This window comes from Balaenoptera physalus (genome assembly GCF_965194825.1).
Source record: "Balaenoptera physalus genome assembly, chromosome: 10".
Taxonomy (NCBI): domain Eukaryota; kingdom Metazoa; phylum Chordata; class Mammalia; order Artiodactyla; family Balaenopteridae; genus Balaenoptera; species Balaenoptera physalus.
In genome coordinates this window covers 4,091,848-4,117,391 of record NC_138889.1, presented here as the reverse complement: position 1 = coordinate 4,117,391, position 25,544 = coordinate 4,091,848, and the positions used below count along the sequence as shown (strand labels likewise).

The following is a 25,544-nucleotide window of genomic DNA, read 5'->3' as shown; positions in this document are numbered from 1 at the left end:
CCACAAATTAGATCATCAGTTTTCAGGACCTTAGAGTTAGCAGATCTCTCAAAAAGTCATCACATCCATTAGATTATTTCTGTCAGAGTTATATTCTTACCCATCATCAAGGAGATGCATGTCTGCAACTCTCTGAGGACATTTTGCAACCACACACAAAGTCTATACTCAGAAAGTCCTTCAGTGTGTCTAACCTAAGTCTGTCTTGCTGCAGTTTAAATAAACCACAAGCACTTACATTATTTATCTTAGTGAAAGTGGATTGACTGAGGCATGTAGAATAAACTCACCCCTTGTTCCCTTTTGGAGAATCTTCTCCATATTCGGACTGCAGCTCTTCTCAAATCTCAGAAGCCCCATCTCTTTTCATGGTATCATACACACATGGATGACTTCAGGAAATAAACTTAGTGAATGAAATATAGGAGTAATACAGATATTCTGAAACAGGAGTGACAGGAGAAGAAAATAGAAAGTTATTTATTATTTTCAAAGCAACAAAGTAGGAGGTTGATTGGAAAAGGTGAAAGATGAGAGAGAGAGAGGAAAAAAAATGTCATTGAATGATATTTTCATCGGAGAGGAAAATAAGTACCAACAAATGAAATCTGACTCATCTTTGCAAGTTTCACCAAGCATGAAAATGTCCCTTTAAAATTTCCCGTAAAGTGGTTGCTGGCTGTGGGATTTTTCCAGTGTAAATGGAATCTGAGTTCAGGAGGCCAGGGAATGCCAGAAGGAAAGGGATTTTTTGATGCTTGGGGTTCTGAGATTGTCAGTTTAAAAAATGAAAGTAATATAGAAGGGGCAAAGTGGCATTTATCATGCCATCTCTCCAGGCTCCTGTCTCTTTAATCAGCTAGCCTGATTTGCCCAGTAAATGATTCCTGAGTGTGTGTGTGTGTGTGTGTGTGTGTGTGTGTGTGTGTGTGTGTGTGTGTGTGCGCGCGCGCCCGCGCGCGCGTGTGTTGTAGCTCTGTCAATCCTTGGATTAGAACCAATGATTGCAGCTTGTAGGAGGGCTGTCCAGGGCCAGATTGTACGAGGTGTCTCAGTGCCAGAGTATGAGGAGAGATAATTACTGAGAAGTCACACTCTCTCCCATCCTTGGCTTTCTTGTGGTGTCCTTCAGCAAAACAGTGGATTTAAATCTCCTTCCACCAGCTCGAGAGCAACGCAATCTGTCAGGAAAGGAAGAAAGAAAGAAAAAACCCGAACCTGACAAAAAAGAAGAAAAAGAAGAAAAAAAAAATCATGAAAACCATCCAGGCAAAAATGCACAATTCTATCTCTTGGGCAATCTTCACAGCGCTGGCTGCTCTGTTTCTCTTTCAAGGTAAGAGCTTGCTATTGATTTGCCTACAGTCGACCCAGGAATTGTACAGTGTGCTGTTGATGATTCGCAGACTCTCTGAGTCGGCTCTGCTGTGCGGTTGGTTTGCAGGTGGGGGAGAGAGCGTCCGACCAGCATGGCTGGGAGTTCATCCTCCCTCCCAGGCTGTGAGGAATTGATTTGATGCTGGCTGCTGCCGGAACGGTGGGTGGGTGTGTGGGGCGGGGGGGGGGGGATGTACGTGCAGAAGTAAAATGTGTCTGGGGCTCCCGTTCGGTACATGGCTGTGTGCTGGTCCCCTGGACCTCCGTACATTCTTGCACACACACTATAGATGGAGACACATGGAATCACGGATTCGGAGGGCGACGGGGCTGCTAATGCATTGCTTATGGTACTGGGAAGAAATTACGAGAGGAAACTTTAAATATCTATCGGCCAGTAAACTTGCAAAGCTTCTGCAAGGAGCAAACAGAAAATGCAGGCTAGGCATAATCAGGTACCTGTGCATCGTGGTCAGAGAGCCAGCTAGAAGGGCTGGATCAGTCTGCAGCAGTGGTGGGCAGCCGGGGCAGTTTCCCATGTGTTTTGGGGTGTGTTTGTGGAGGGGGGCAGCGGGGTGTGGTGACAAGCGGGTAAGAGGCTGTAGGAGCCAGCAGGGCTCTGAAATTCTGGAAAGCTCTCCTAAGTTGAAGGGAGAGAGGCATGAAGAGTCGAATGCTAATGTTCGGTTTCTTCCTCTTCTGGGAAGCGGAGCCGAGGGGCTGCAGTTGGGGCCAGGCTTGCTGGGGCTGAGCGCGCGCTGTGACGTGGCCCTGCGGTGCTGGGGTGGCTTGGAATCCGCTTCAACCTTGAGTCCACTCGCTGCACCGGGTGGCCCCGCGCTGTGTCCCGGCTTTCATGTCCCAGCAGCAGCATTACCTGCCCACCTGCTTGCTCCCATCCCCCCTGTCCTTTGAGGGTCTGGCTTGCCTCTTTCTTTTTTGAAGATCCCTGCACTCCCAGGGACTGAGACGGGCAGAGAAACTTTCCCCGGGTGGTCCAGCACCATCTCCCAGAGGGCCCCGCGTGGAAGCTCAGCCCTGGCAGCTGAGTCCCCAGAGGAAAGTTCACTCCCAGGGGGTGGAGAAGGCTGAGGAGTCCCAGCCACCTGATTCCCTTCCCCACTGCAGCACGGGGCTTTCGTGGTCCGGACTGGTCCCCACCTCGGGTCCCGCTGACCTCCCTCTGAGGGTGGGCTTTGGGGACTGTCCCCTTGCCATAGTTGCAGGGGTGACCACGCAAGGTGGGCAGAGGGACCAGGCTGGGAAGAATCAAATGCGTGTGTACCTTCGGCTGAGGCTCGAGGGGGAGGAAGGGGGCCCCGGAGGGATCTGAGTTGGACGCAAGCAAGTCCATTGTGCGGGATCTCCTTGCCTCGCCTGCTGCACCCAGCCTCGGGGGCGCCGGCCTCGGGGTGTCTCTCCTCCCTCACAGGGTGGTGGGTGTGAGAGTGAAGGAGGCCACGTGGCGGCAGCCCTGATTGACTCCTCTTACGTAACAAGGAGCTGTGGCAGCATGTGTGTGTGTGTGTGCGCGCGCGCGTGTGTGCAAACCCCAGCTTGTACTGGGTGAACAGGGGCTCACCAGTGAGGTCAGAGCCCCAACTCTGGCAGGGGGGAAACTGAGTCCAGAGCCAGGGAGCCTCAGGGGAACAGCTTCTATCATGTTAACCACAGAAGTGGAAACTAACTAGGCAAGGGGTGGAGTGAGGGGTCAGAGGAAGGGACAGGGAAGGTCCCAAGACCTCCATAATTTCCATCTGTCCTGAGGTCTGTGTCTCTTCCATCTGTAACTTCAAACCGGAGACAATGGCCAAAATTCCACCATCCACAGCCCCACTGGCTGCATGCCAGGAGCCCCAGGGCCATGCTGAATTTACATATAAATTAGCATACGTGATTTTTTTTTTTTATCAGAAATAAATGCAGGGAAGCATAATATTTGCTCATACTTTGAATCATTCCTGAATAGATGGGAAGGAAGTGGTGATGCAAAATTCTCCAGGGGGAATTCTGATTTTGCATTCTTGTTGCCGTCTTGGGGTGGGAATGGAGGTGACTTGGTTACCCCAGCTCTCCTCACATTCTACCAAATCCTGCTTTTCCTAAGACGAATAATGGCCTTATTTGTGCTACCCACCTCGAGCCAGGTCTGAATAGCCTTCAAAGTGTCACAAAAGAACCGGGCTGCCCAGTTTTAAGGCAAAGGGACCCCCAAGACCCCTGAGCCACAGGCCAGTTGGGCCAGCCAACATGATGTGTGTTTTCTCTTCAAGGGGGTGGGAGCTGGAGTCGGCCAGCTACCTCTTATCAAACTCACAGAATTACTGAGGCAGCCACGTCTTGCCTGCAATAACCCACCCCTATTGCCTTGACCCAGTGGGACTAGTTAGAATGCAGTACACATCCTAAGGCAATTTTTTCTTCTCCTCTTGTTTTTGTTTCAAGCTGGCTCTTCCTAAAGCCGTTACTTCCTGGGTTTCTTGCCTTCTTGAAAAGGTGTCCGGGGCTAGGGGCGGGTGATGGACGCCTCCCTGACCTGCTCCTCCCCTCTACCCCACCAGCAACCATGATCCAGCTTAGACGGGAAGGGAGTCAGCACTGATTAGTGATGGGCGGGAGGGAGGGGGTGATTAGCGCCCTGGGGCTCTGGCCCTAAGAAGATCTGAGGTTGATTAACAAGAGCTCCTCCTAGTTCCTGGGAACCAGAGTGAGGACCGGGATTAGGCCGCTGTCCTTTGCAGCACGCCGCCCACCTTCTGCCACTGAGAGGCTCTGACAGGAATGGCTGGTGGTGCTGCAGCTTCTCTCCTCCTGGGAACCCGACCATTTCTCCTTCGAAGGATTAATGCTCCTTTCAGCACCTTCCGAGGAGCTTGGCTAGATTCCTGTCTTACCTTTCTCATTTTCTCTCACCTTCTCACATCCCGCATCAACGCACCTGCCCACTTACACACAGGCAGGGCAGCGGGGAAGGGGGAGGAGATGGGGCTAGGTTCACCCTCTCGTTCTCTGGGCACCAGCAACATGGACACCGTTCAGCTGGGCGGATTGGCCAAGTTCCTGCCACTCACGGTAAACACTTGGGTGCCAGCCGCAGCCTGAGCTGGGCAGAGCTTCTGAGATGTGAGGGGGGCCGATGAGACCATAACAATGTTTACTGGCAAAGTGAAAAATCGGTTTGGGATGATGGGATCCTGGGCCTGATGTAAGCATTGTGGGCACTTGGAGGCATGGCCAAAAAGACGTTCAGGGGAGACTGCAGAGGGGCTTCACAGTGTGGACCCTGGCTGCCAGGCTTGGCGCTGCCAACTGAGGGCGAGCCATGGGTGAGCCGTGGATGGCACAACAAATGCTGCTCACCTCCACCCTTCACACACGGTGACGGTCCTCGGGGCATTTGATCGAGGTGGCCGGAGGGTCCCAGCCAGGGCCATTCTTGGGTCGCAGCTTTAGTTGCCAGGCACACAGCCTTGTCCTGGTGCTGCTTCTTCCCTTTGTCAGTTTTAAAGCCAAATATGAGCCCTGGAACCCCTTCTCACCCTGTGACATCTGCCCCTGACTTCCGTGGTTTCCCAGTGGCCTCTCCTGTGGTGCTGAGATGAAGGGTGCTGAGCTCTGTCCCTGAAGGGCCTCTCCTGGTCCCCTGCTTGTGTGCTCTGCCGGGCGCTGTGTCCCAGCAGCTCCCCGGGGCTCTGCCCCTGCACCCATGCAGTCTGGCAGCCCTGAGGAGCAGTGACCCAGGCTGGGGCCAGCTATGTGTCATGGATGGGCCACACCAGTGTTGGCTTTAGCCACAGTTTATCCCTTGGGATGAGGTGAGCTCTCTCAACATCCTAAGCAGTGGTGACATTTCTGAGTCAATGTGGGACACGCGATTCTGGGACATCCAGGAACAAGCTGGAAGGATTTGCGATGCTCTTGCCATCTGCTCCTGGTGGAAACACTCTGGAGAGGACGATTGTGTCTAGGATTTGTCTCTGTTCCAGAATGTTTAGGTTTGGAGCTCATGACCTGCTCTTGCCCATCGACGAGAATGATAAAGATGCAAAAAACTCCCACTTTGCTTTATGTGTAACCACAGCAGAGGCCCTACAGACCCTTCAAATACCCTAATGAGAGTGCCTGCCAGATTTCCAGCCAGTTCTGGAGGCCTGAGCACGGCTGGGTGGGGAGCAGGTACATCCAAACTCAAAGTCCCCCATGTTTTCTGTCGGTGGAAATACTTCCCTCTGTGCGCCCGTCTCCCCACCTGCCTCAGCATGGGAAGCAACTCCCCTGGGTGTTGTAAGGACTCATTAAGGCTTGCAACGCGGCAAACATGTGGTGCTAAGTGGAGCTCCATGCTGAGCCTGCTGGTATTTACGCAGCTCCTTCTCTTTCTGCTCTACTGGCTTGTTACATGTTTACTTTATGTCTGTAGTCATTTGAAATTCAATAAAACTAATTAAACATAAAAAATGAAAACACGCAAAAATAAGGTAATCGACGGTGTACAGGTCGGATGGGGCTGGGTACCACATCTTCCCAGGTGTCTCCTCCCACCTGGTGGCAGAGGCCTCCTGCCCTTAGAGGATGTGCTGGTGAAGACAGTAAGGGATTTAGAAGAAATGTGCGGCGGGGACCATACCTCCCATCGCTTTGTAGGGGGAGACTGTTCAGGGAGGGGAAGGGGGTGGGACCAATGGCAGTGGGAGGGGCCCTGGGGAGGAGGAGAGTGGAGCCAAGAGTTCTAGAGGGAAAAAATCAGCTCTAAGCTGTACTGGCAAAGGGTAGGAAGAAGAGGACTCTATCCTCTGCCTTGACTGATTTCGTCCAGTAACCTCTAGAATTTGTATTTTATTTTATGTATTTATGTATCTGTTTCTGCAACCTTCTGGACTGAGCCCGCTCTTGCTGTGGCAGCTTAAACTTACAGGAGCTTCCGCGAAGAGATGTGTGTTCCTCCGCCATCCCTCTCCTTCTCGCTCTCCCTGCTTCTCCCTCGCTTCCTCTCCCCTTCCCTCCCTCCCTCTTTCTGCCCTCTCTCCTCCTCTTCTCTGCCCTCCCTATTCTCTTTCTCTCTCTCCCCTTTTCTTTCTCCCTTTCATTTTCCCTTCTCCTCCGTGGGAAACATAATTGATCAGCTGACAGATCTGGGTCAAGCTGGCAGGGGCTGCTCCGCCTTGCACAGGCTTGCCCAGGAGAGGAGGGGGGGTCTGTCCTCCCAGGTCACAAGGAGCCCAGATGACGCAGTGCAGTGATGGTGCGGGGACCAAAGAACCAGTGGCGAGTTCATGCCCCAAAAGTGTGGCTGGGACCCTACTGACGGCAGCGTCCTCAGCTGTTGCATGTCCTGGACACTCCAGTGTTCCACGTCCCTTTTCCCGTTGCCTCTTTCCTGCTTCTGTTTAGCTTCTACACCCTGCTTGCTCCCGTGCCCTCGTTCTTCTTTCTGCTTGCCTCCCTACCTTTTCTCCTCTTTCCAAAACCAGGACAGGAGATCTCAGAATCTCCCCCACTTAAGTCATATTAGAGAAATGGCCTTTGGTTTACTTGCAAGAAGAAAAACAGAAACTCTGCCAGAAGAGCTCTGTAAGTCATTTGCAAACCGCAGAACAAACCAACAACGATTCACATTTTCATTGCTGAGAAAAAAGTATTTCAAGAGAGACTGTCAAGCTGAGAAACCAAATATTGGAAAACACGTTCTTCAGCTCTGTTACTAAGGACATCTTAGGTTACTAAATTTGATTTCTTTCTTTCTTTCTTTTTTTTTTTTTGGCTTCTCGAAGAGTATTGTCCTTTACAGTAATAGAAGAATGTTCAAAAGATGGACGGGTTTTGGCTTCAATTGCTCATTCAAATTCACGCTCCAGAGGTGCCTCCTTTGCTTCTCCTTGGTGGTGGTGTCACCAAGCTCTAATCCAACACAGACTAGATCTAGTTGTTTATTTGTCCATTGGTTCAATCACCTGGCAAGTGTTTATTGAGTTCCTATTATGTTCCCTGCATTGTCGTAGGTGCTGGGAATATATCAGTGATCAAAGCAACTAAAGACAGAGTATGGGGACTTCCCTGGTGGTCCAGTGGTTAAGACTTCACCTTCCAATACAGGGGGTGCGAGTTTGATCCTTGGTTGGGGAGCTAAGATTCTACATGCCTTGTGGCCAAAAAACCAAAACATAAAACAGAAGCAATATGGTAACAAATTCAATAAAAGACTTTAATAATGGTTCACATCAAAAAAATTCTTAAAAAAAAAAAAAAAAGAGTACAGTCTCCCAGATTTGATTTGATTTGCCGTTCTTTATAATCACATTGGGAAGAAGCAACAGGACCAGAAGCAAGGGGGGGCGTGTTGCGTGTCGTGGCCTCCTGCACAGTTGCTTGTGCAAATTATGATGGGCGGGAGGAACGCAGCAGCCCTGGATGCTTGTTTTTAGGTGGGGAGCACTGGGGGAGGAAGCTCCACCTGGCTCTGGGTCCATCCTGTAGCAGCTGCTGCCTCTGCTACGCCACCTTGACTCCTGCCGCAAGGGGCTCAGGGCTGTGTGACGCTCCCTCAGTTAGCACAAGGATGGCGAAACCTGGCGTGAGGCGGTTGGCTTTGTGACTACTGGCTCTTGTCATTCGAGTTATTGGTTGATTCTTGGCACCGTTGCCATCCTATCCAGCGGCCTGTCCACCACGTTTGTGCCCTGCCTTCTGCATAGAACTAGACGGTCAAAGCGGGCAACGGGGGCCACTTACACAGGGCAGGGCAGGGTTTGCTGAGGCAGCTGGTCGGGGTGAGGCAAATGCAGTTCAGGGGACTCTGAGGGATTCAAATTTCAAGGTAGACTTAAGATGACCTCCCTTCTGAGAACTTTTTATTTTTTTTTTGCTACCCACTCATCACACCCTAATTTAGGGTTCCTGGAACAATAGACACGCGTCGTCATTTATTTGTTCTCCTCTGATGCTCCGACTGTGGTTGGGACACAAGTCTTCTTTCAATTGTCAACTTGTGTGTTCAGCCTTACATACCCAGAGGGAATCGAGCTTTTCTTCCGCTCACATTGTGTGCTGTGGCTGCCCCCGGATGCTTTAGGAACACTGCTTACCCCACTGCTTCTGTCTGCATTCCCATAGTGGTGGTGATGCTTCTTAGCTTTTCCCCTGTAGGAGAACAGGTAAGTGCCTTTCTCACGGACCCATGATTCTTCCAAGTCAAGCAACCTGGAGCAATTCTACCTCTTCTGACCCTGTCTCAGATGTTAGAAGGTCCTCAGTGGGTAGGTGCAATGTGTCTTTATTTGCAATATTCCCATTTTCTAAGCCAGTGGTCTTCAAATTTGTTCTACCATAGAATCACCTGAGGAGCTTTATAAAAGTGTCAATGTCTGGACCCTATCCCAGAACAATTACATCACAGTCTCATTGTGAGCTGTTTGGATATTTTTCAGAGCTCTCTAAGGGGTTCCAATCTGTGGCCAGGTTTGCAAACCATACCTCTCAAGTCATCTGAAAATGTTCTCCGACCTGGAGTAAGACACATCCACTCCATGAGCCTCAGTTGCTTCATCTCTAAAATAAAGCAGTTGGACTAAAAGATTTTCAAGGTTCATTTCAAGTCCCACATTTTGCAATTCCGCAAATCGTCTTTTTGAGTCTACTCCTTGAAAGGTAGTGGTGCTAGAAGAAAAATATTCAGAAGCAGTCTCTGTTTGTAGGAAGCTAAGAATATGAACACAGTCACAGACGGACGACCAAAGTCGGAACGTGTGAGTGGTGTGTGTGCACACAAACACTACACACTGTATCATACATACTGTATCACATATCCGTACATGCATGCGCTTCTTCATCAAGAAGGCATCCTTCAGGTGGGAAGAAAGGATGAACTAGTCACGGCATTTCAGGTAGGGGGACTCAGGAACGATAACGATCAACCCTACAGGAGAAATTCAGGAGCCTTGGAATATGTGAATATGGGTCAAGAATGAATGTGTTAGAGGCAGATTTAGAGCAAGCTAAGTGATGGTGAGCCTTGGCAGAAACTCCATTCATAAGTGTGAAGCTTTGCATTTCTCCCTCCTGGCCTCCACTCCCGCTCGCTCCCCAGGAACTGGCTACGAAGCCTGCTGCTTCCACTGCTCTCCTTCTCACAGGCAACAAAGGCTCCGTGCTCAGAACCCCAATGGCAATTTGGCAGCTACTGTGTTAGGCAGAGTGATGCTGGCCCTCCCCTCCAAGCCAGGTCAGATCCTGCAGTGCAGGCAGGAGTGAAAGCTTGCCTGTTTTGATGGAGTCAGCAGGTGTAGGAGGCGCCGGGGGAGCAGAGCTATCATGCAAATTTGTACCAAGTGCAGTCACTGGGTAACTCACGAAGTGTTCACGCTGCTGTGTCCGGCAAGCCAGAGTCGCAGCCAGCCGAACCCAGAGGAACGTTCAGGATGGTTTAGTTCAATCCCTCTCTTGGAGCTCTAACACCCCCAAAGTGCAGCTGCAGTGGTCCCCTAACTTCTGTCTCCAGTATGGGGGGAACTTGCATCTCTCCGGAGAGCTATTACATCTGACCGTTCAGGAAGACAGGGAGACAAAGGAGAAGGAGAATCTGTCTTCTTATCGATTGCAGCCATTTGCTCGAGGTCTGGAGAGAACACACAACATAGCGGCTGGATGGCCTGGGTCCAAACCTTGGCTCTGCCACTTCCTAGTCTGAAACCTTTGGCGATTTAATCAACTTCTGTGGGTGATTCAGTTTCCTCTTGTATAAAACAGAGCTACTTCTGAGTCTTACCTTTAAGGCTGGTATGAGGATTAAATAAGTTACTGCAGATAAAGTGCCTGGCACATAGTAAGCTCTCAGTAAATATCACCTAATAGTATTATGATTGCTGCTAATACTACTACCCACAAGGCTGATTTTTCTTCCACATGACTTTTCTTCAAATATTTGAAAACAGGATTCCCTCCCCTTCTCCCTTAGTTAAATATTCCAAGCTTTTCGCCTATATTTCTCTGTATAATCTTTCATAGATAGGGTGCTGATGGCCCTTTTCTAAAGTTATTCTGGCTACTTTATGTTCTTTTTAAGGTAAATCTCCTCCCAGTGTGCTCTGAGTAGCCCAGAATATTACAGGATGTGGCCTCTCCTGATTCCAGATCAGGATAAAATGAAGTCTCAGCTCTTTGGAAAGGCATGACCCAGGGGCGCCGGCCTCTCGCCTCACCCTACCCCCGGCCCGTGGATTCCTAGGGCTTTTCTGAGGTTTCCGCCGCCTAGTACACGGGCACCTGCTCCCCCTGCTGAGGGCTGCCCCGCCCACCTGGAAAACGCTTGCTGTGACTCACGACAAAACTCCAGGCTCAGCGTCCCTTTGGAGCCCCTCCTTCTCTCTGTTCTGCCTCCACTGCTCTGGCACTTCCTTCCGGCCTTCGTGTCCACTGACATCTGTGTGCCTACCTGCTGACGCGTCTGTCTCCCCTCACTGGCCCGTGAACTCCTGGAGGCCCGGGACCGCCTTGTACATCTGCCCACTCAGCACAGTACCTGACACACGGGCGACCAGCGTTTATGGATAAGACAAAAGGGGAGAGAGAGAGAGAAAGACGCCCTTAGGTGTATGAGGAGCCACAGAACCCTATAGACTCAGGGTGAGCTGTAATTAACCCTTCCTTCTCCTATGCCTGTGTTGTACTGTGCACACAGCAGCCTGGCCTCGAAACTTACCCTTTCTGAAGTCTTTTTATTAGATTCAACTCATATCTTCCTCCGACAGGATCTTTTTTGGACCCTGAATATGTAATCCCACACATCAGTAATCCCTCCTGGTTATAACCAGATGTAAACCAGATGTGATAGGCGCCCAGGGAGCGGGAGATGAGCTCACTCTTCCTGGCTAAACTCACCCAAGAGCAGGAAGTGGGACCTCCAGTGGTCAGCGGGTCCAAAGTGTGGACCAAGGGACTGCTCTCTGAACCACTTTGGCATCAGAGGGGGCACCAGGGGCCAGGGAAGCGTGCACCTGAGAAAAAAGGAGAGTGACTGGGGGGATTTGTTTATCTGGAGAAGGCAAAGTGGACGAGTGCTTCTTACCTGCTTCTTCCAACCTGCTCTGCCTCTTTCTTCACCATCCATTGCCCCCCACAGCATTTGACTGTCCTCTAAACAGCCAGAGGGCACCTGGCCCAAACATGAAAAGATTGACAACCTTCTTTCTCAATGCAATTGGTGATGCGCAGACATCTGCAGGTAGATAAACCATTTTGCCCAGTCTGAAAGCAAATAAGAATGATTATTCTATATTTCTTCTTCCTTTTCCCGTAAAACTTCTGAATAGGAGGATCCGAATGTCTTATCACCACTTTTTCATTACTTTCTTGCACTGCTGAAGCCTTGTCCAAGGCTGGAATAGTTTAATCATCAAACCCAGAAGCGTTTTCGGACTTCTAGAGTTGCGGGAGGTACCTTGGAATTAGCCCGATCTCCCACCCAAGACAACCATCCCACCTGAATGATGTTCACTAATTCCTGCTCACCAACTCCAGGATTTCCAGTGAGCACACGCTCACTGCCAAGTCGTGGTCCCAGTTCCGGCTGTCTATCCAAATCGCCTGTGGAGATTGTCATAAGCAGAGGCCCAGGTTCAACTCACAAAAATTCTCATTAAATGGATCAGAATGGGGCAAGGTCACCTCTGCTTTGAAACACCTATGACTCTACAGTGCAGATACAGTGGAGATCAACTGATACTAGCCTCCCTTTGCATAGTGGATAAACTCTGTGAGAAAATACTGTTCAGTATAAATTCTATCCTTCCTCTTTATAAACAGGGCTCTAAACTTGTTCAGGGCAGCAATGTGCCTGTTTATAATACATACCTCTGAGATTCCCTTAGAGCTGAGGATGGTCATGCCATGCAGGTCAGGCCAATGGAAAGTGAGCAGAAGTTTCCCGGGTGGGAGTTTGTGGGTTATACTCAGGAAGGCTGTGCTTTGTGAACCCTACCACCCCCCTCTTCCAGCCTTTTCTTGACTGAGAGCCTGGCATACTACGCAGGGGTCCAGGAACCAACTTGCAAACAGGAGGACAAAATGGCATCAGAATGGCAAACACATCCAGAATGGCAAAACAGGAAGCTCTTAGGTTGAACTAAATGGACTTGCTGTTTTAGTAAATCAAAAACAGCTGAGTATGAACAATTTCACATGGCTCAATCTAACAGAAGGACCCCAAGTTCAAGAAAACATAGCAGTGATGCCAGCTCTGGAACACCTATGTCCACACTTATTATTTATGGAAAAAAAATCCCCATATAATTAGGTTTCAATTACTTGCAGTTGAATACAATCCTGGAGAATCTACGTGGAGCAAAAATTTGCCTCTTCCTAACTTATGCCAGTTAGAGCCACTCAGAATACAAGCAATATTGTGTGATGCAGTTTCTTTCTAAGAGAAGACTATTATGGACCCAAGTTATCTTATCTTGACACTCTTAGTTCCTTCTCGTCTTTATCACGGGCATCACTCCTAGACCACTAATCACCCTGATCACGATCTTCTAAAGTTGCTCCAGTTTGATAGTGATCCACTAAAAGGCGTTACCAGAGAGATTGTTCCTGACGTAGTCTGATCGGCAGGGTGTGCAGTGGGCTATTACCTACCACCATTTGGACTTTATATCTAGGACCACTTTATTATTATATTCATTTCTTTTCCTTTTCAGATATTCCACGCGATTGCTCATTGGCGTTGCACTCATTCCCCTGACTAAAATTATTCAAGACCTCTCCCATGCTTGCTTTTAAGTATATGAAATTTCATTTCACGTGGGTCCATTATTTAAATCCATTGAGACTAGTTTTGTATTCTGATAAGCTGTCACCATCAGCTTCGTGTCATCCCCAAGTGATATAGACTTGTCACGTCCACATCACCAAGGTGAATGATTAAAAAAAAGCAAAATCATAGATTCAAGGGCATGGCCGAGTTCTTACTTACATTTATATTTCATCCACTCCAGAATGATTTATTCAGACCCTACTGTGCGCTGGCCATAAACAACAGGTCCTGGTTCTTATACTCAGTGAAGTAAGACAATTCAATACAACATACTATGTGCTGGGATAAAAGCAAGTCATGTTTGCTATGGCAGCATCTAGATTTCTGAGGTCAGAGAACTCTTCTAGAAGGAAGAGATGTTAAAGCTGAGACACAAAGGTGAAGAGATTCAACCAGGTAAGAGGAGAGAAAAGTGTTACAATGAAAGGAAATGGCGTAGGCCAAAGCCTAGAGGCAGGAGAGAATGGTAGGAATTTAGGAATCCAGTATCCCATCTGGCTAGATTGAATGTGTTTGTATAGTTTGTGGGGATAAAGCGGGGGTGGAGGGGCAGATTGTAGGTAGAAAGACAAGGGGTGTAGGTAGAGAAGTAGTCACAGGTCAGACGTTGAATGGCTTTATGGTTCTTGTTAAAGAGTGTATTCTGAGGGAAGAAAGGGTGTGGAAGGGCTGTATGCCCAACAGCAGCATGATTAGCTTTGCAGTTTTAATCATTAAATAACATTGTTTGGGTTACTTAAAAATGTTAAAATGTTCCTCTAGTTGCAGTGGGGGAGTGAATTAAAAGGGGACAAGAGTAGAGGTATGGCAGCCAATCAGGCATGAGTTAACCAGGTGAGAATACCTGGCAGAGACGCAGAGACACGGGTATGCAAGGGTCCTGGACTTAGAGGGTGTGACCTAGAGATGGAGAGCAAAAACAATGGTGTGTGAGAAAGGGAAATGGAAGAGGACTTCTAGTATCTGGGTAAGTGGGACACAGGCAGGTTTTAGGGGGGTGGTGATGAATGCAATTTGGGTCATGATGGTTTTATTGGTGTACACAGAGCACTGCACTATGAAGTTAGCTGGACGGCTCTGGAACCCTGGAAAGTTATCTGAGCTTGAACGAAGATGGTCTTCAACACAGACACAGTTAATTACCCAGGAAGAGAGTAGAGAGGAGGTGAAGAGAAATGGGGCAGACAACTAGGATTTAAGGATTGGGAAGGGACAAGATCTTGGGAAAACGATTGACGAGAAGTGGCCAAAACATGGGAGAAAAACCAGGAGAGGATGACGGCATCGGGGTCAGAGGATGTGTGTTTGGGGAAGGCAGGAGTGTTAGTCTAATCAAATGCTGCTGAAGATCAAGTAAGGTCCGACTTAGGGATAAGAATATCTTCTATCCTCTTGGGAGAACAGTCTTGTGGGCTGGAGCCATAGTGTGGGGATAAAGTGGGGTGAGAATAAAAATGTGGATAATTATTTCAAATTTTCTTAAAGAGAGAGAAAGAAGGGAGACCAAGGGTGGGCTGCAGTTGTTACCTTTGTAAGATGGGGAAGCCGGCTCTGAATGCGTGTGGTAGGGGCTGCTACAGGGGGGCATGAAGGGGGGCACAGGAGGTGTCTGACTGGCTGAGGGTCCTCGGGGAATGTAGGGGGTGGGGTGGGAGCAAATCTTCAGCACAGGCAGAAAAATGGGTCTTAAAGGGAAGGGGACAGACCAGTATCGTTAGCATTTAAAGTAAAGAAGGAGACACATATTTGGAAATATCCATTACCATTGGATTCAGCCACAAATGACAACAATACACAGTGAGAGTGGTTTAAAGAAGACAGGAATTTATCTCTGGTTACAAAAACATTCCACCGTGTTCCTGTCTGGAGTTCCTGAGGGACCCCATCCTGTCGGTGGCTTGGATCCATTGTACATGGTCTAAGTTGGCAGCATCCTTGGGCCAGGCCGTGAGATGAAAGAGAAGAAACAGAAGAAGGGGCAGAACGCACACGCGGACTGCATCCCAAAGAAGCTCCCTCCCTGGAAGCCCTCACAGGACACCCTTCCTCACACGCCCTGGGCCAGAACTTGGTCACACGGCCACATTGAGGTGCAGGAGAGGGTGGGAAAGGTACCATCCACTTTGGATGACCACATGCCCAGACAAATTCAGGGGCCTACAACCATGGAAGAAGAGGGCTGTGAATATTAAGAGGCAGTTCTCCTGTTGTATGAAAGGGGGGAGGTTAAACTTCCCTTGACGAGGATGCGAGAGGCCCTCAGCCTAAACAAGAAGCACATGGTTAAGGCATTGCCACTCTCTGTGATCTCACCCTGGGTTTTCCACATCTCTAGTCATTAGGGAAATGCAAATCAAAACCATAATTCGATACTACTTTATGCCTATTAGGATGGTTATCAGTTTTTAAAAATGGTGATGATACAGAGAAACTGAATTAGGACCCTTGTGCACTGCTGGTGGGAAGGTAAACCGGTACAGCCACTGTGGAAAACAGTTCTTTGTTACTCAAAAAATTAAAAATGGAATTACCACATGATCTAGCAATTCCACTTCTAGGTATATACCCCCAAAAGTTGAAAGCAGAGACTCAAACAGATATTTGCACCCCAATGGTCATAGCAGCATTATTCACAATAGCCAAAAATAGAAGCAACCCAAGTGCCCACCCATGGGGGAATGGATAAACAAAACGTGGTCTGTGCACACAACCAAATATCATCCAGCCTTAAGGAAATGAGTGAGTAAAATCCTGACACAGGCTATAACAAGGAAGGACCTCGAAGCCATTATGCTAAGTGAAAGGTCATACACCAAAGGACAAATATTGTATGACACAACTTCTATGAGGTACTTAGAATAGGCAAATTCATAGGGACAGAAAGTAGAATAGAAGTTACCAGGAGCAGGGGATGGGGAGTTATTATTTCATGGGTATAGAGTTTCTGTTTGGGATGATGAGAGATTTGGGGAGATAAATCTGATGGCTGTACAACATTGTGAATGTTCTTAATGCCACTGAATTGTATGCTTAAAAGTGGTTAAAATGGTAAATTTTATGTTATGTGTATTTTACCACAATAAAGAAAAATGGAAAAAAGAGAGAAAGTTAGCTGTCTTTGGCACTCTATGGATGCAGGCAAAGTTTTTTTTTTTTTTAAAGAAACTGCAACCTATTTTATTTATTTATTTAATTTTGGCTGTGTTGGGTCTTCGTTTCTGTGCGAGGGCTTTCTCTAGTTGCGGCAAGCGGGGGCCACTCTTCATCGCGGTGCGCGGGCCTCTCACTGTTGCGGCCTCTCTTGTTGCGGAGCACAGGCTCCAGACACGCAGGCTCAGTAATTGTGGCTCACGGGCCCAGTTGCTCCGCGGCATGTGGGATCCTCCCGGACCAGGGCTCGAACCCGTGTCCTCTGCATCGGCAGGCAGATTCTCAACCACTGCGCCACCAGGGAAGCCCCCAGGCAAAGTTTTAAGCTTAGCTACAGGAAGCTGAAGAAGTTTATGTTTGATCATTTTTATTTTCTCTGAGTATAATTCGGGGAAGGTCTGTGTCTGCACGCATGCGTATACAGGTTCCTGTGTATGCCTATAGCTCTGTAAGCTGGCTTTCCCAGGAAGCAGAAAAGGACTGAACATAGTTGTTTATATAGTGGTGGAGAGCAAATCAGAGGGATTCCACGTAGTATTAACCACTCCTTTCCTCACAACATTCTTTTTTCTCTGGATTTTAAAATGATTGTTATCATTATTTTTTGTTGAAGTGTGGTGGCTCATGTGCAATGTTATATGTTACAGGCGTACAACAGAGTGATTCATAATTTTTAATGGCTATACTCCATTTATAGTTATTAGAAAATATTGGCTACATTCCTCTTTTCTCTGGATTTGTAAGATACGATATGACCTACCCCCCACTTATTTCCATCTCTTTTCCTGGTTCTTGCCCCACCGTCTAAGAGATGGAGAGACCTTCTCCCAGACATGGTCAGAGCTCATCTCCAACTCAGTTCTCACATTAATTAACTCTGCAAGGAATTACAAAGGTAGAGTTTTACATTGCCAGTTTACAGAACCTATCCGAGTAAAATATATTTCTTGATTTCCACATCGACCAGAATATCCTTTTCTCATCCCAGTTCCATCATTAACTCTAACTTTAGAAATTGAGGGTTTTTTTCTTTTTCCTGAAGGCTTTATTTTCCTCATCCGTAAATGGGATATTTAAACTTCCTTAGAATGTAGTTTTCACGTTTACTTGAATTATCCTGGGAAACTTGTCCCTCAATTCCTACTGGAAAAGTAAAGCCAAGGATCTTAGGAGGTTTCTGAACAGTGTAGGCGTTCGTGTCTGTCCCTCCCCATGAGGGCATCTGCACCCCCTTCCCTCCCCTCCCCCCTCCCACTCCCACAGTCGCTCACAACTCGCTCGCATTCTGTCTCTGCACCGTCCCTGCGTCTCACTGTCGGCTCAGGCTGCCGGCACTGTCCGTGGACTAACGCTGTGTCTGAACAGGTCTCCTGCTACCAGTTTGCCTCCCAGTTCAGCCCGTCCTCCATCTTGTCCATCATTAATTATCTTGCTACGAAAACAAATTTTGCCACTTCAGTCATTTGCTAACAATCTTCACTAGCCCACAGGGCTCTCAAGGTAAAGCCGGAGTTCCTTAACTTGGCAGGGCCCTTCCCTTCCCTTCCCTATCCTGCCCCAGCCTCGGTCCTGTTCTGTCTCCCAGAGTCCTCCTCATATGGCCCTCCAGCCCCACTGACCTGGACACTGACCTGGACACTGACCCAGAAACTGACCGTAGACACTGACAGGACACTGACACCCTTTCACCTCTCGGTGACCTTGCAGAGCTGCTCTCTGCCCGGTATGTCCTTCCTGCAGGTTCAGCACCGTGCAACCCTGCACACACTTGTTTCAATGTTGAGAGGGACGGACAGAAGATGGCCAGGAAGAGAATTTAAAAAGCTGAAAAAGGAGAACAACAGGGTTTTGGGACCTGCTTTAACCCACTGATTCTATCCTTAGAGGATCTCTCCCAGAGGTTTCCTTGTTAGGAGTCGGCCTTGGAGTCCAGGGCCTCCGTCCAGTCTGATCTGAGCAAAGTCCCTGAATCAGAAAGTCTGGGACTTTCTAAAAGGCAGCTCCCTGCGTCTCAAGAAGCCCTTCTGGTGGGCGAGTCACCCTACGGTGACTCCATTCTCTGTAATTGTATTGCAACTAATAGGATATGAAGAAAATGGTACCAGAGGAGCCGGTCTTTCAACACCGTTTTCCAATCAGCCGAAATAATGACTTGCAGGGGAAAGCCTTGAAAAGTACCAACTCGCAAAATATAACATCATCTAGGACTACCCATTATTCCAAATGCTAGTTTAGGGTTCGTTCTTTCTTTCCTTCTCCATTTCGAGAACCGCTGACGTGAAGCGGTCATGCCGCACAGGTGAGGAGCTCTGATTGGAAGGGCCGCCCCTCAGGGCTCTGTGGGCCTCATGGGAGGGGTCTCGGTTTCTCTGGAATATTCCCACCTTAGGAAAGAACCACCAGACAAAGCAAGCTTCGTGGTATGGAAGCTATGGAAATATGTAGACTATGTAAGTAAATGCAAATTCCCTTTTGCTCAGGTTGCCAGAGTTAGTAAATAAAAATCCAGGATGCCCAACACATTTAAATTCCAGATAAACAACGCATAACTTTTAATTATGCATAGCACATACTTATATTAAAAAATTATTTGCTATTTATCTGAAATTCAGATCGAACTGGGCATCTTATTTTTGTTCTGTTTTTATCTGGCACCCTATTTTTGGTGCATACATGTTCGGTACCTAAGGAAAATAGCCTGATCAGAATTAGGAGACTCAACAGTGAAAGTAAGTTTTCACAGTTTATTTTCTTTTTAATGGGGAGGTACATGGTTTGGCAGGGAAAAAAAAGGACGGCTGCTCTTTCTGGCTCATTGGATTATTTGTAAAATCTACATTTGGGAGAGAAAGAGAAGCAGAGAGACAGAGAGAGAAACAGATGGTGGTTGAAAATGGCCCATGTTCCAGAAAGTCCCTCCCCTCTGTTGAGAAAACTGAGCACCTACTATGGTCCACACCCTGGATCCACACCCCCGACAACAGAAATGAGGGGCAGCTTCAGGGAGACTGCATCCCCTCCCCCACCAGGCTGCGCCTCCTGACAGCTTTTCTACAGCCACCACCCCCCCCTTACCTGTCCCAGGTGGCAGGATGCCACCTCAGAGGGCGGGGCTGTGGTTCAAAGACGGGGGGATGAGTGACAGGCATCCTAACGGGATGCAGCTGAGGGAGCCGCTTGCTGACAGAACAATTTGCTGGCGCCCAGAATATCCGCCCAGCTCCACGAAGCGGAAGCCCGGGCGTCAGGAGAAATTTCAGGATTTTATCATTCGCCGGGGTGTCAGGTTTTCTGCGAGCCGCACACTTCCCACGGCACTTTTCCAGACCTGCGGCCTTGACACGCTACCCATAGAGGCTTCCAGAGCCCCAGGAATAACAGGCAAAACTATTCCCTTTTTCTCCCCCCTGATCCACTGGTGTTTATGTAAATGACGGAAAAAGCAGTTTTCGGCTTATTTCCGAAGCTTAAAGGCTTCGTGAGAAGCCTATTATTGAAAAATCAGAAACTGCAAAGCAACTTCTTAGACAATGAATTAGCAGCTCAAGGAGCGCCTGTAAGGCCGAGTGCTTGGTAACTGGCTGCCTTGCAAATAGGAACTCCCCCGGGGGTTCAGTCATCAAACACGTGGCAACAGGCTGTCTGTTTCAACACAGTGAGTAATCAAAGGAGATTTGCAGTTAATCCAAATATAACAGAGAAGTATCCAGGGGAAGGCCGGGAAGAGGAGAAACTAGAAGAAAGGTGAGGAGTGGACCGGCGCTTTCCGACCTGGAGTTCCATGTGCCACTGGGACAACGTTGGGGGCCAGGAGGGCTGACCCACCCGAGCGCTTGAGGCACCAACTACCCAGAGGCTTGGCTCTGCATTGACGCAAACCAGACAATGAACCCGGCACCTGCCTCTTCTGCTTGACCAGCGAGGTAAATTTTGGGAGGGAATGAACTAGCATTTGCTGATTTGCTTGACAATTCTGAGTCCCAGACTGGTTTGAGGGGCGGGGGTCAGTCAGGTGGGGATGGACTTGTTACACCTGGAGGTGCTGGTTTGGTGGTGGTTCCACGTCGTCCTTCAGGGGACGGTTCCCAATATACGGCTATCACAGTGCTTCTCAGAGTGTGGTCAGCGCCGCCTGGGAACTTGTCAGAAATGCCGACTCGGAGGCCCTACCCGGCCCCAGACCTGTAAACGCTCAGAAACTCTGAAGAGAGGCCCAGCAGTGTGCGGATTAAGAGGCCCTTCAGGTGATTCTGATGCTCGCCGTTGCTCTAGTTTGGGAACCACTGGGTAATGTGATCACCTGGACGCCCCAGGTTCTTGTGCAGGCTTGCCTGTGAGGGAAGCCCTGGCCAGTTCCAGATCCTGGAGCAATTCTGGGCTGACCACTCCCTGCTCTGGTCCCCTCGTGGGGCTTTGGGGCTGTGGGGAAAGAAACCGAACATTTATTAAACACATCCTAGTTCTCAGTACCAGGCACTGGGAAATGTTTTATGTGTGATATTTTATTTAATCCTTTCTACAATTTGTGAGCCAGGTGTTGCCGATAGGATTTTATTGCTGACAAAACTGTGGCTCAGAAAAGTCAGCTCGCCAGGGTCCAGACGTTTCCAGAGACTATGCTCTTTTCACTGAACCCTACAGCACCTCTGACCAATGTGTCATCTGCCCACAGAACGCCTTGGGTGCCACCTACACAAAGCTCATGCCAGCCTGGCAGGGCCGGCTCTCCCTTCCACCCTCCCCCACCCAGGCGGCTCCTTGCCTCATGTTAATTTCCCACCTGAGTACTGAGCACTTTATAAATAGCAAATCTAAAATGAATTTTCTACCAGCGATCATTAGCTCCCTTGACATCCATTAAACATTCTCGCAAGCAGAGTGAAGTGACAAAAGGGATTGATTTTTACAGTATGCTTAATAGGGGAAAGAAAGAAAGGTGTTGACAAGTCCTTTTTTTCTTTTTTTTCTGTCCTGATATCACGAGGAGTTTGAAATCAGTCAAATGACTTTTATCTGCAGAAAAGAAGGCTAGGATTGGGGGCGAGAGGAGAGAGGGTGGAGGGTGGCAGCATCCCAGCTCAGCCCATTCCTGCATCCGTGACAGGTAAACATGCAGTTAGTTAGCTAGTGCCAACCACCAAGATGAATATGTCAGATTTAATGTTTCAAAATATATAGGGTCCAAGCCGGGGAGGGCGTGGGGCCTGGCGGGGGCTGGGAGCGAGTGGGGAGAGGGAAAATCAGCTATCTTCTGCTGAAACTATTGGAAGAATAAATGTGTTGATGCAATAGCTGGAGTTGGAGAAGGCTGGCATATGAGGCACTGTAGCTGAAAATTCAACTTTGATTTCAATTTTCATATTTGTCAGCAATAATTAGATTCACGAAATGTTTTGCCACTGTTCTAAAATACTAATAAGTAGGGGCCTTTGTCGTGTGGTTAATGGAGTCTTTTTTTCCTAGTGGGCTAGAAAAATTCCATTAAGGCGAAAAGTCATACTATATTACAGCACTTCAACATCATGGACCTGGCTGCTGCAGTAACGTCTTCCGAGACTGGAGCCCTCTCTTTGAACCAGAGCCCTTGGCTGGGAAGGGGCTTGAGGCTTCATACGCCTCAGCTGTCCATCATTTTCGACCTGCATAGACCTCCGTGGGTCATGGCGGAAGCCAGCCAGCCAGCCAGCCAGCCAGAGACGAAAAGAGAAGCAAATGCAATAAGGCATCGTCGTCGAAAGGATGAGCCCTTATAAGCATCGCCTCCTGGAGCAGGTGGAAGAGAGGACAGGAGTAGAGGGTGGGCAGGGGGGCATCTGTCCCTGGCTGGGAAGTGTGGCTCCCGCCTGGGGAGAGGAAATCCATTCTCTGTCCTTCAGACTGGACTCCCTGCTTGTGGTTTAATGCTGCAGCCCCACCAGTGCAGAACCTACGCACCTGTATGTCCCTCTCCTCCCAGGCCCCATTCTGCTCAGCACAGGCTGGATTCTCTGGGGACAGGGTTTGATTAGAAGGTTCGAGGTCTAAGATTTTTGAGTGACTTTTCCCTGGGATGCCTCAACCTCCCTCTGATGTCCCAGGAAACTCCCTGCAGGGAGCATGTTCTGGGGGTAAATGTCTGCCCCTGCCTGGGTCAGAGTGTAACCCCCGCATCCTCCAGAGAGTCTGACAGAGACGGAGGGTGGGGGACTGCAGCATCCTCGCCTCTGTTGTTCCCATCTCAGCACCACTCCCCTGCCGTCGCGCTGGGCCCACTCAGAGGGCTGGCATCTCTCTGGGACCCCTGGGCAGACTGCGGCTGCAGAGACAGCGGCCTCTTATCTGGGCTCTCGGAATCCAGTGAACTCAAGAGCTCCGCCGTGACGCTGTTTAACTCTCCTCCCCCAAGTTGTGAAGAGAAGCCTCCAGCTGTCAGCCCTGAGGCCTCCACCTCCACAGCAACAGAAGAAAGCAAGCCCAGTGGACGTGTGTGCTCTTCTCCACCGGCTCCCACACTCCCCCTCGCGAGAAACTATGCTTTGCTTGGCCCAGGAGTGGAGTGACTTGGGGCCGACGCACCTGAGCCATGAGTGGGAGATGGATGGAGGACTGTGTGCGTGGCAGGAACCCGACCAGGACAGCAGCTCCGTCTGGATAAAGCACAGCTTGCTGGAGCCGCTCATGGTGAAGGTAGGGTACATCCATCTCGCGAATGCGGGGTCCCCCTCCCCGTCACCCTACCGGGATCCTGCTTTCCTGGGCCTTTGCCCCCGTGCGTGTCTCTCGTGAACATTGAACAGGAGCCTGGGCTCCTTCCCCAAAGCTCACACACCTTCCTTGGCCCAGGCCTCTCCCCGCTCCCCTCCCCCACCAATCGCGCCGCCGCCTTGCTTCTCCCCAGTGGCACGTGCTAGATCTTATCCCTGGGCAGCACTTCAAGATGAAAGGAGGAGGGGGTATTACATCCACCAGTGATACGGCGTGGCAATTGGGAGAGGCTTTTGTTGTGTCATTTCCTACTTCCTTCAGACTATTAAGCAAACAAAAGTGCTTGTGGAATGAGAAATGTAAATGGCCCACGCAAGCCGATTAATCCTAGATGTACAATTCCATTAATAAGGCCGCTTTTTAATAGGCGGCTCTGGCAGCAGCAGCGGGCAGGCTAGGAACTGATGTATTCTCTGTAATTGTATTGCAACTAATAGGATATGAAGAAAATGGTACCAGAGAAGCAGGTCTTTCAACACCGTTTTCCAATCAGCCGAAATAATGACTTGCAGGGGAAAGCCTTGAAAAGTACCAACACGCAAAATATAACATCATCCAGGACTACCCATTATTCCAAATGCTAGTTTAGGGTTCGTTCTTTCTTTCCTTCTCCTGACCCCTCTCCGTCTCCCTCTCTCTTCCACCACAGGTAATAACCTAAACCCAGTCCCCTGGCAGGTAGAGCTCCAGGGAGACCCGCCCATCCATGGCCCCAGCTTTCCCTGATGTAGGGATGCAGGGCTGGCTGGCTGGCTTAGATTGTTGTGCCAGCAGATTTGGAGGTCATGGTGGGGAGGGAGAGAGGCAGTGTGCTGTGTAAGGGAGAAGACCCTAGAAGGGACCCAGTGCTGGCTCTTAGACTAGTTAGTTGAGTAACTTTGGACCAGCCCCTTCACCTCTCTGGGTTCCCTTCCAGCCCCAAAATGCAGGGAATCTGAGTGCGTTTTCAAAGAGCAGGCTGGGAGGAAGCTGGCCTCCCAGCGTTCCAGGGAAGAGCAGAGCCGATGACCGTGCCCAGGACCTGAATGCCCGTGGCCCGGAGGCTCCGCGGGGCCCAGGTGCCTGCACTTGGCGTGGCTTCTCCACAGGGCCCCGCCGTGCATTCTAGTCACGGATAAACGCGTTCATCACTCCTTCCTTCACGCTCTCATTCGACAAATATTGACGGGGCGCCTCCGACGCGCCAGGCTCTGCTCTAGGTTCTGATCAGGCAGCGGTGAGTAAAGTGGACCAAAACCCACCCCTGTCCTCGCAGCACGTGTGGAGTCAGCAAGGCTTCCGCTGAGCCCTCGCCGTGGGCCGTGCGGCAGGCCTGGGCCTCCTTGCTGGCTGAGGCCACCCCAGGATCCCAGGACAGGAAGCAGAGCGCCTGGCCTCTGCCGTCCCCGCCTCTGCTGTGGGCACAGTGGAGCCAGGGCCCCCTGCCAGCCCCTCGCTCCCCTGCCCGCCTCTCCGGGTCACCGGGTCTCTCTCCTGCCCATTTGTATGCGGACTCTGACCCTCGCTTGGTCGCAGGCTGGAGAGTAAATACGAAAAGAAAAGGCAAAGCACATTTCAGTTGAAATCCCCAAGGAAACTGATGTGATTGCCGTACAGAAATGGTGCCAATAAGGGCAGGAAGGAATATTGCTTTTATAGCTTTGGGGACATAAAACATTTAGGAAATGTGATTGACTGGCAGGGTCTAATTTATCATTTATCTCATTCCCTCTGCTCCCTGGCTGTCTTCTCCCAACACACGGGCGGACATGTACGGGCAAACTTCTTTCCCCTTTTTGCTTTCCTTTCTTCTTCTTCTCTCTCGGAGACTTGGATTTATCATTATTCTGTTAAGCGGGAGAACTCCTGTGGCTATTTATAATTAATGCTCAGAAACCTGCCAATCCATTTAATGACACTGGCAGGTCACGGCCCCCTTATAGCTCTCCATTAATCATCATTAGAACAGCTCTGAGTTTTTACATTCTTTTTAAATGTTAATTCACCTCTGTAATGCTTCTTTTAGTTAAAACTGTAAAGAGGCAAGTGGCTGGTGCCTCGGTGCTGGCCCGCTGGGGGAAAGGCATGGAGGAGTTGATAAAGCCTGGTTGGCTTCTTCTGTTCTTTTGTCCTCCACCCCCTATCCCCAGCACCAGATGTCTACTCAGTTTGTTCTGTGGTTGCCTATATTTATCTGTAGCAAAAGTGCCCAGTGACTTAAAGTTCTGGGCAAATAAACACACTCTGATGTCTTTGGACTCCTGGGGCCAAGGCAACAACCTCTGAGGAGTTGCTCACCCAGGGTCCTGACGTGGTTTGGTAGCTCCTAAAGGTGACAGGGCACAAAAGTGTCCAGGGGTAACTGGGGCCGAGAACTGCCCATGTGGCTCTTCCAACACTCACAGACACACAGCACATGAGCCGCTAAAAGGGGTCACATCACATGAAGAATTCTCTCTGTGTCACGAGAGTTCGCCACCCGCCTTAC

The 25,544-nt window shown here is 49.4% G+C and overlaps 1 protein-coding gene across 5 annotated transcripts in view; it reads left to right on the top strand.

The window, feature by feature from the left end:
- The window catches only part of NTM (neurotrimin), a 941,546-nt gene that overhangs the window by 2,558 nt on the left and 913,444 nt on the right, over window positions 1–25,544 (top strand). For 4 of the 5 annotated variants that reach the window (XM_082476239.1, XM_082476241.1, XM_082476240.1 and 1 more), the window contains exon 2: window positions 1,133–1,336. In XM_082476239.1, coding sequence (XP_082332365.1) covers window positions 1,255–1,336 — 82 coding nt within the window. In that variant the 5' untranslated portion in view covers window positions 1,133–1,254. Of the gene's footprint in view, window positions 1–955; window positions 1,337–25,544 lie in introns of those variants that run through there. The other variant, XM_082476238.1, reaches the window with a different exon arrangement.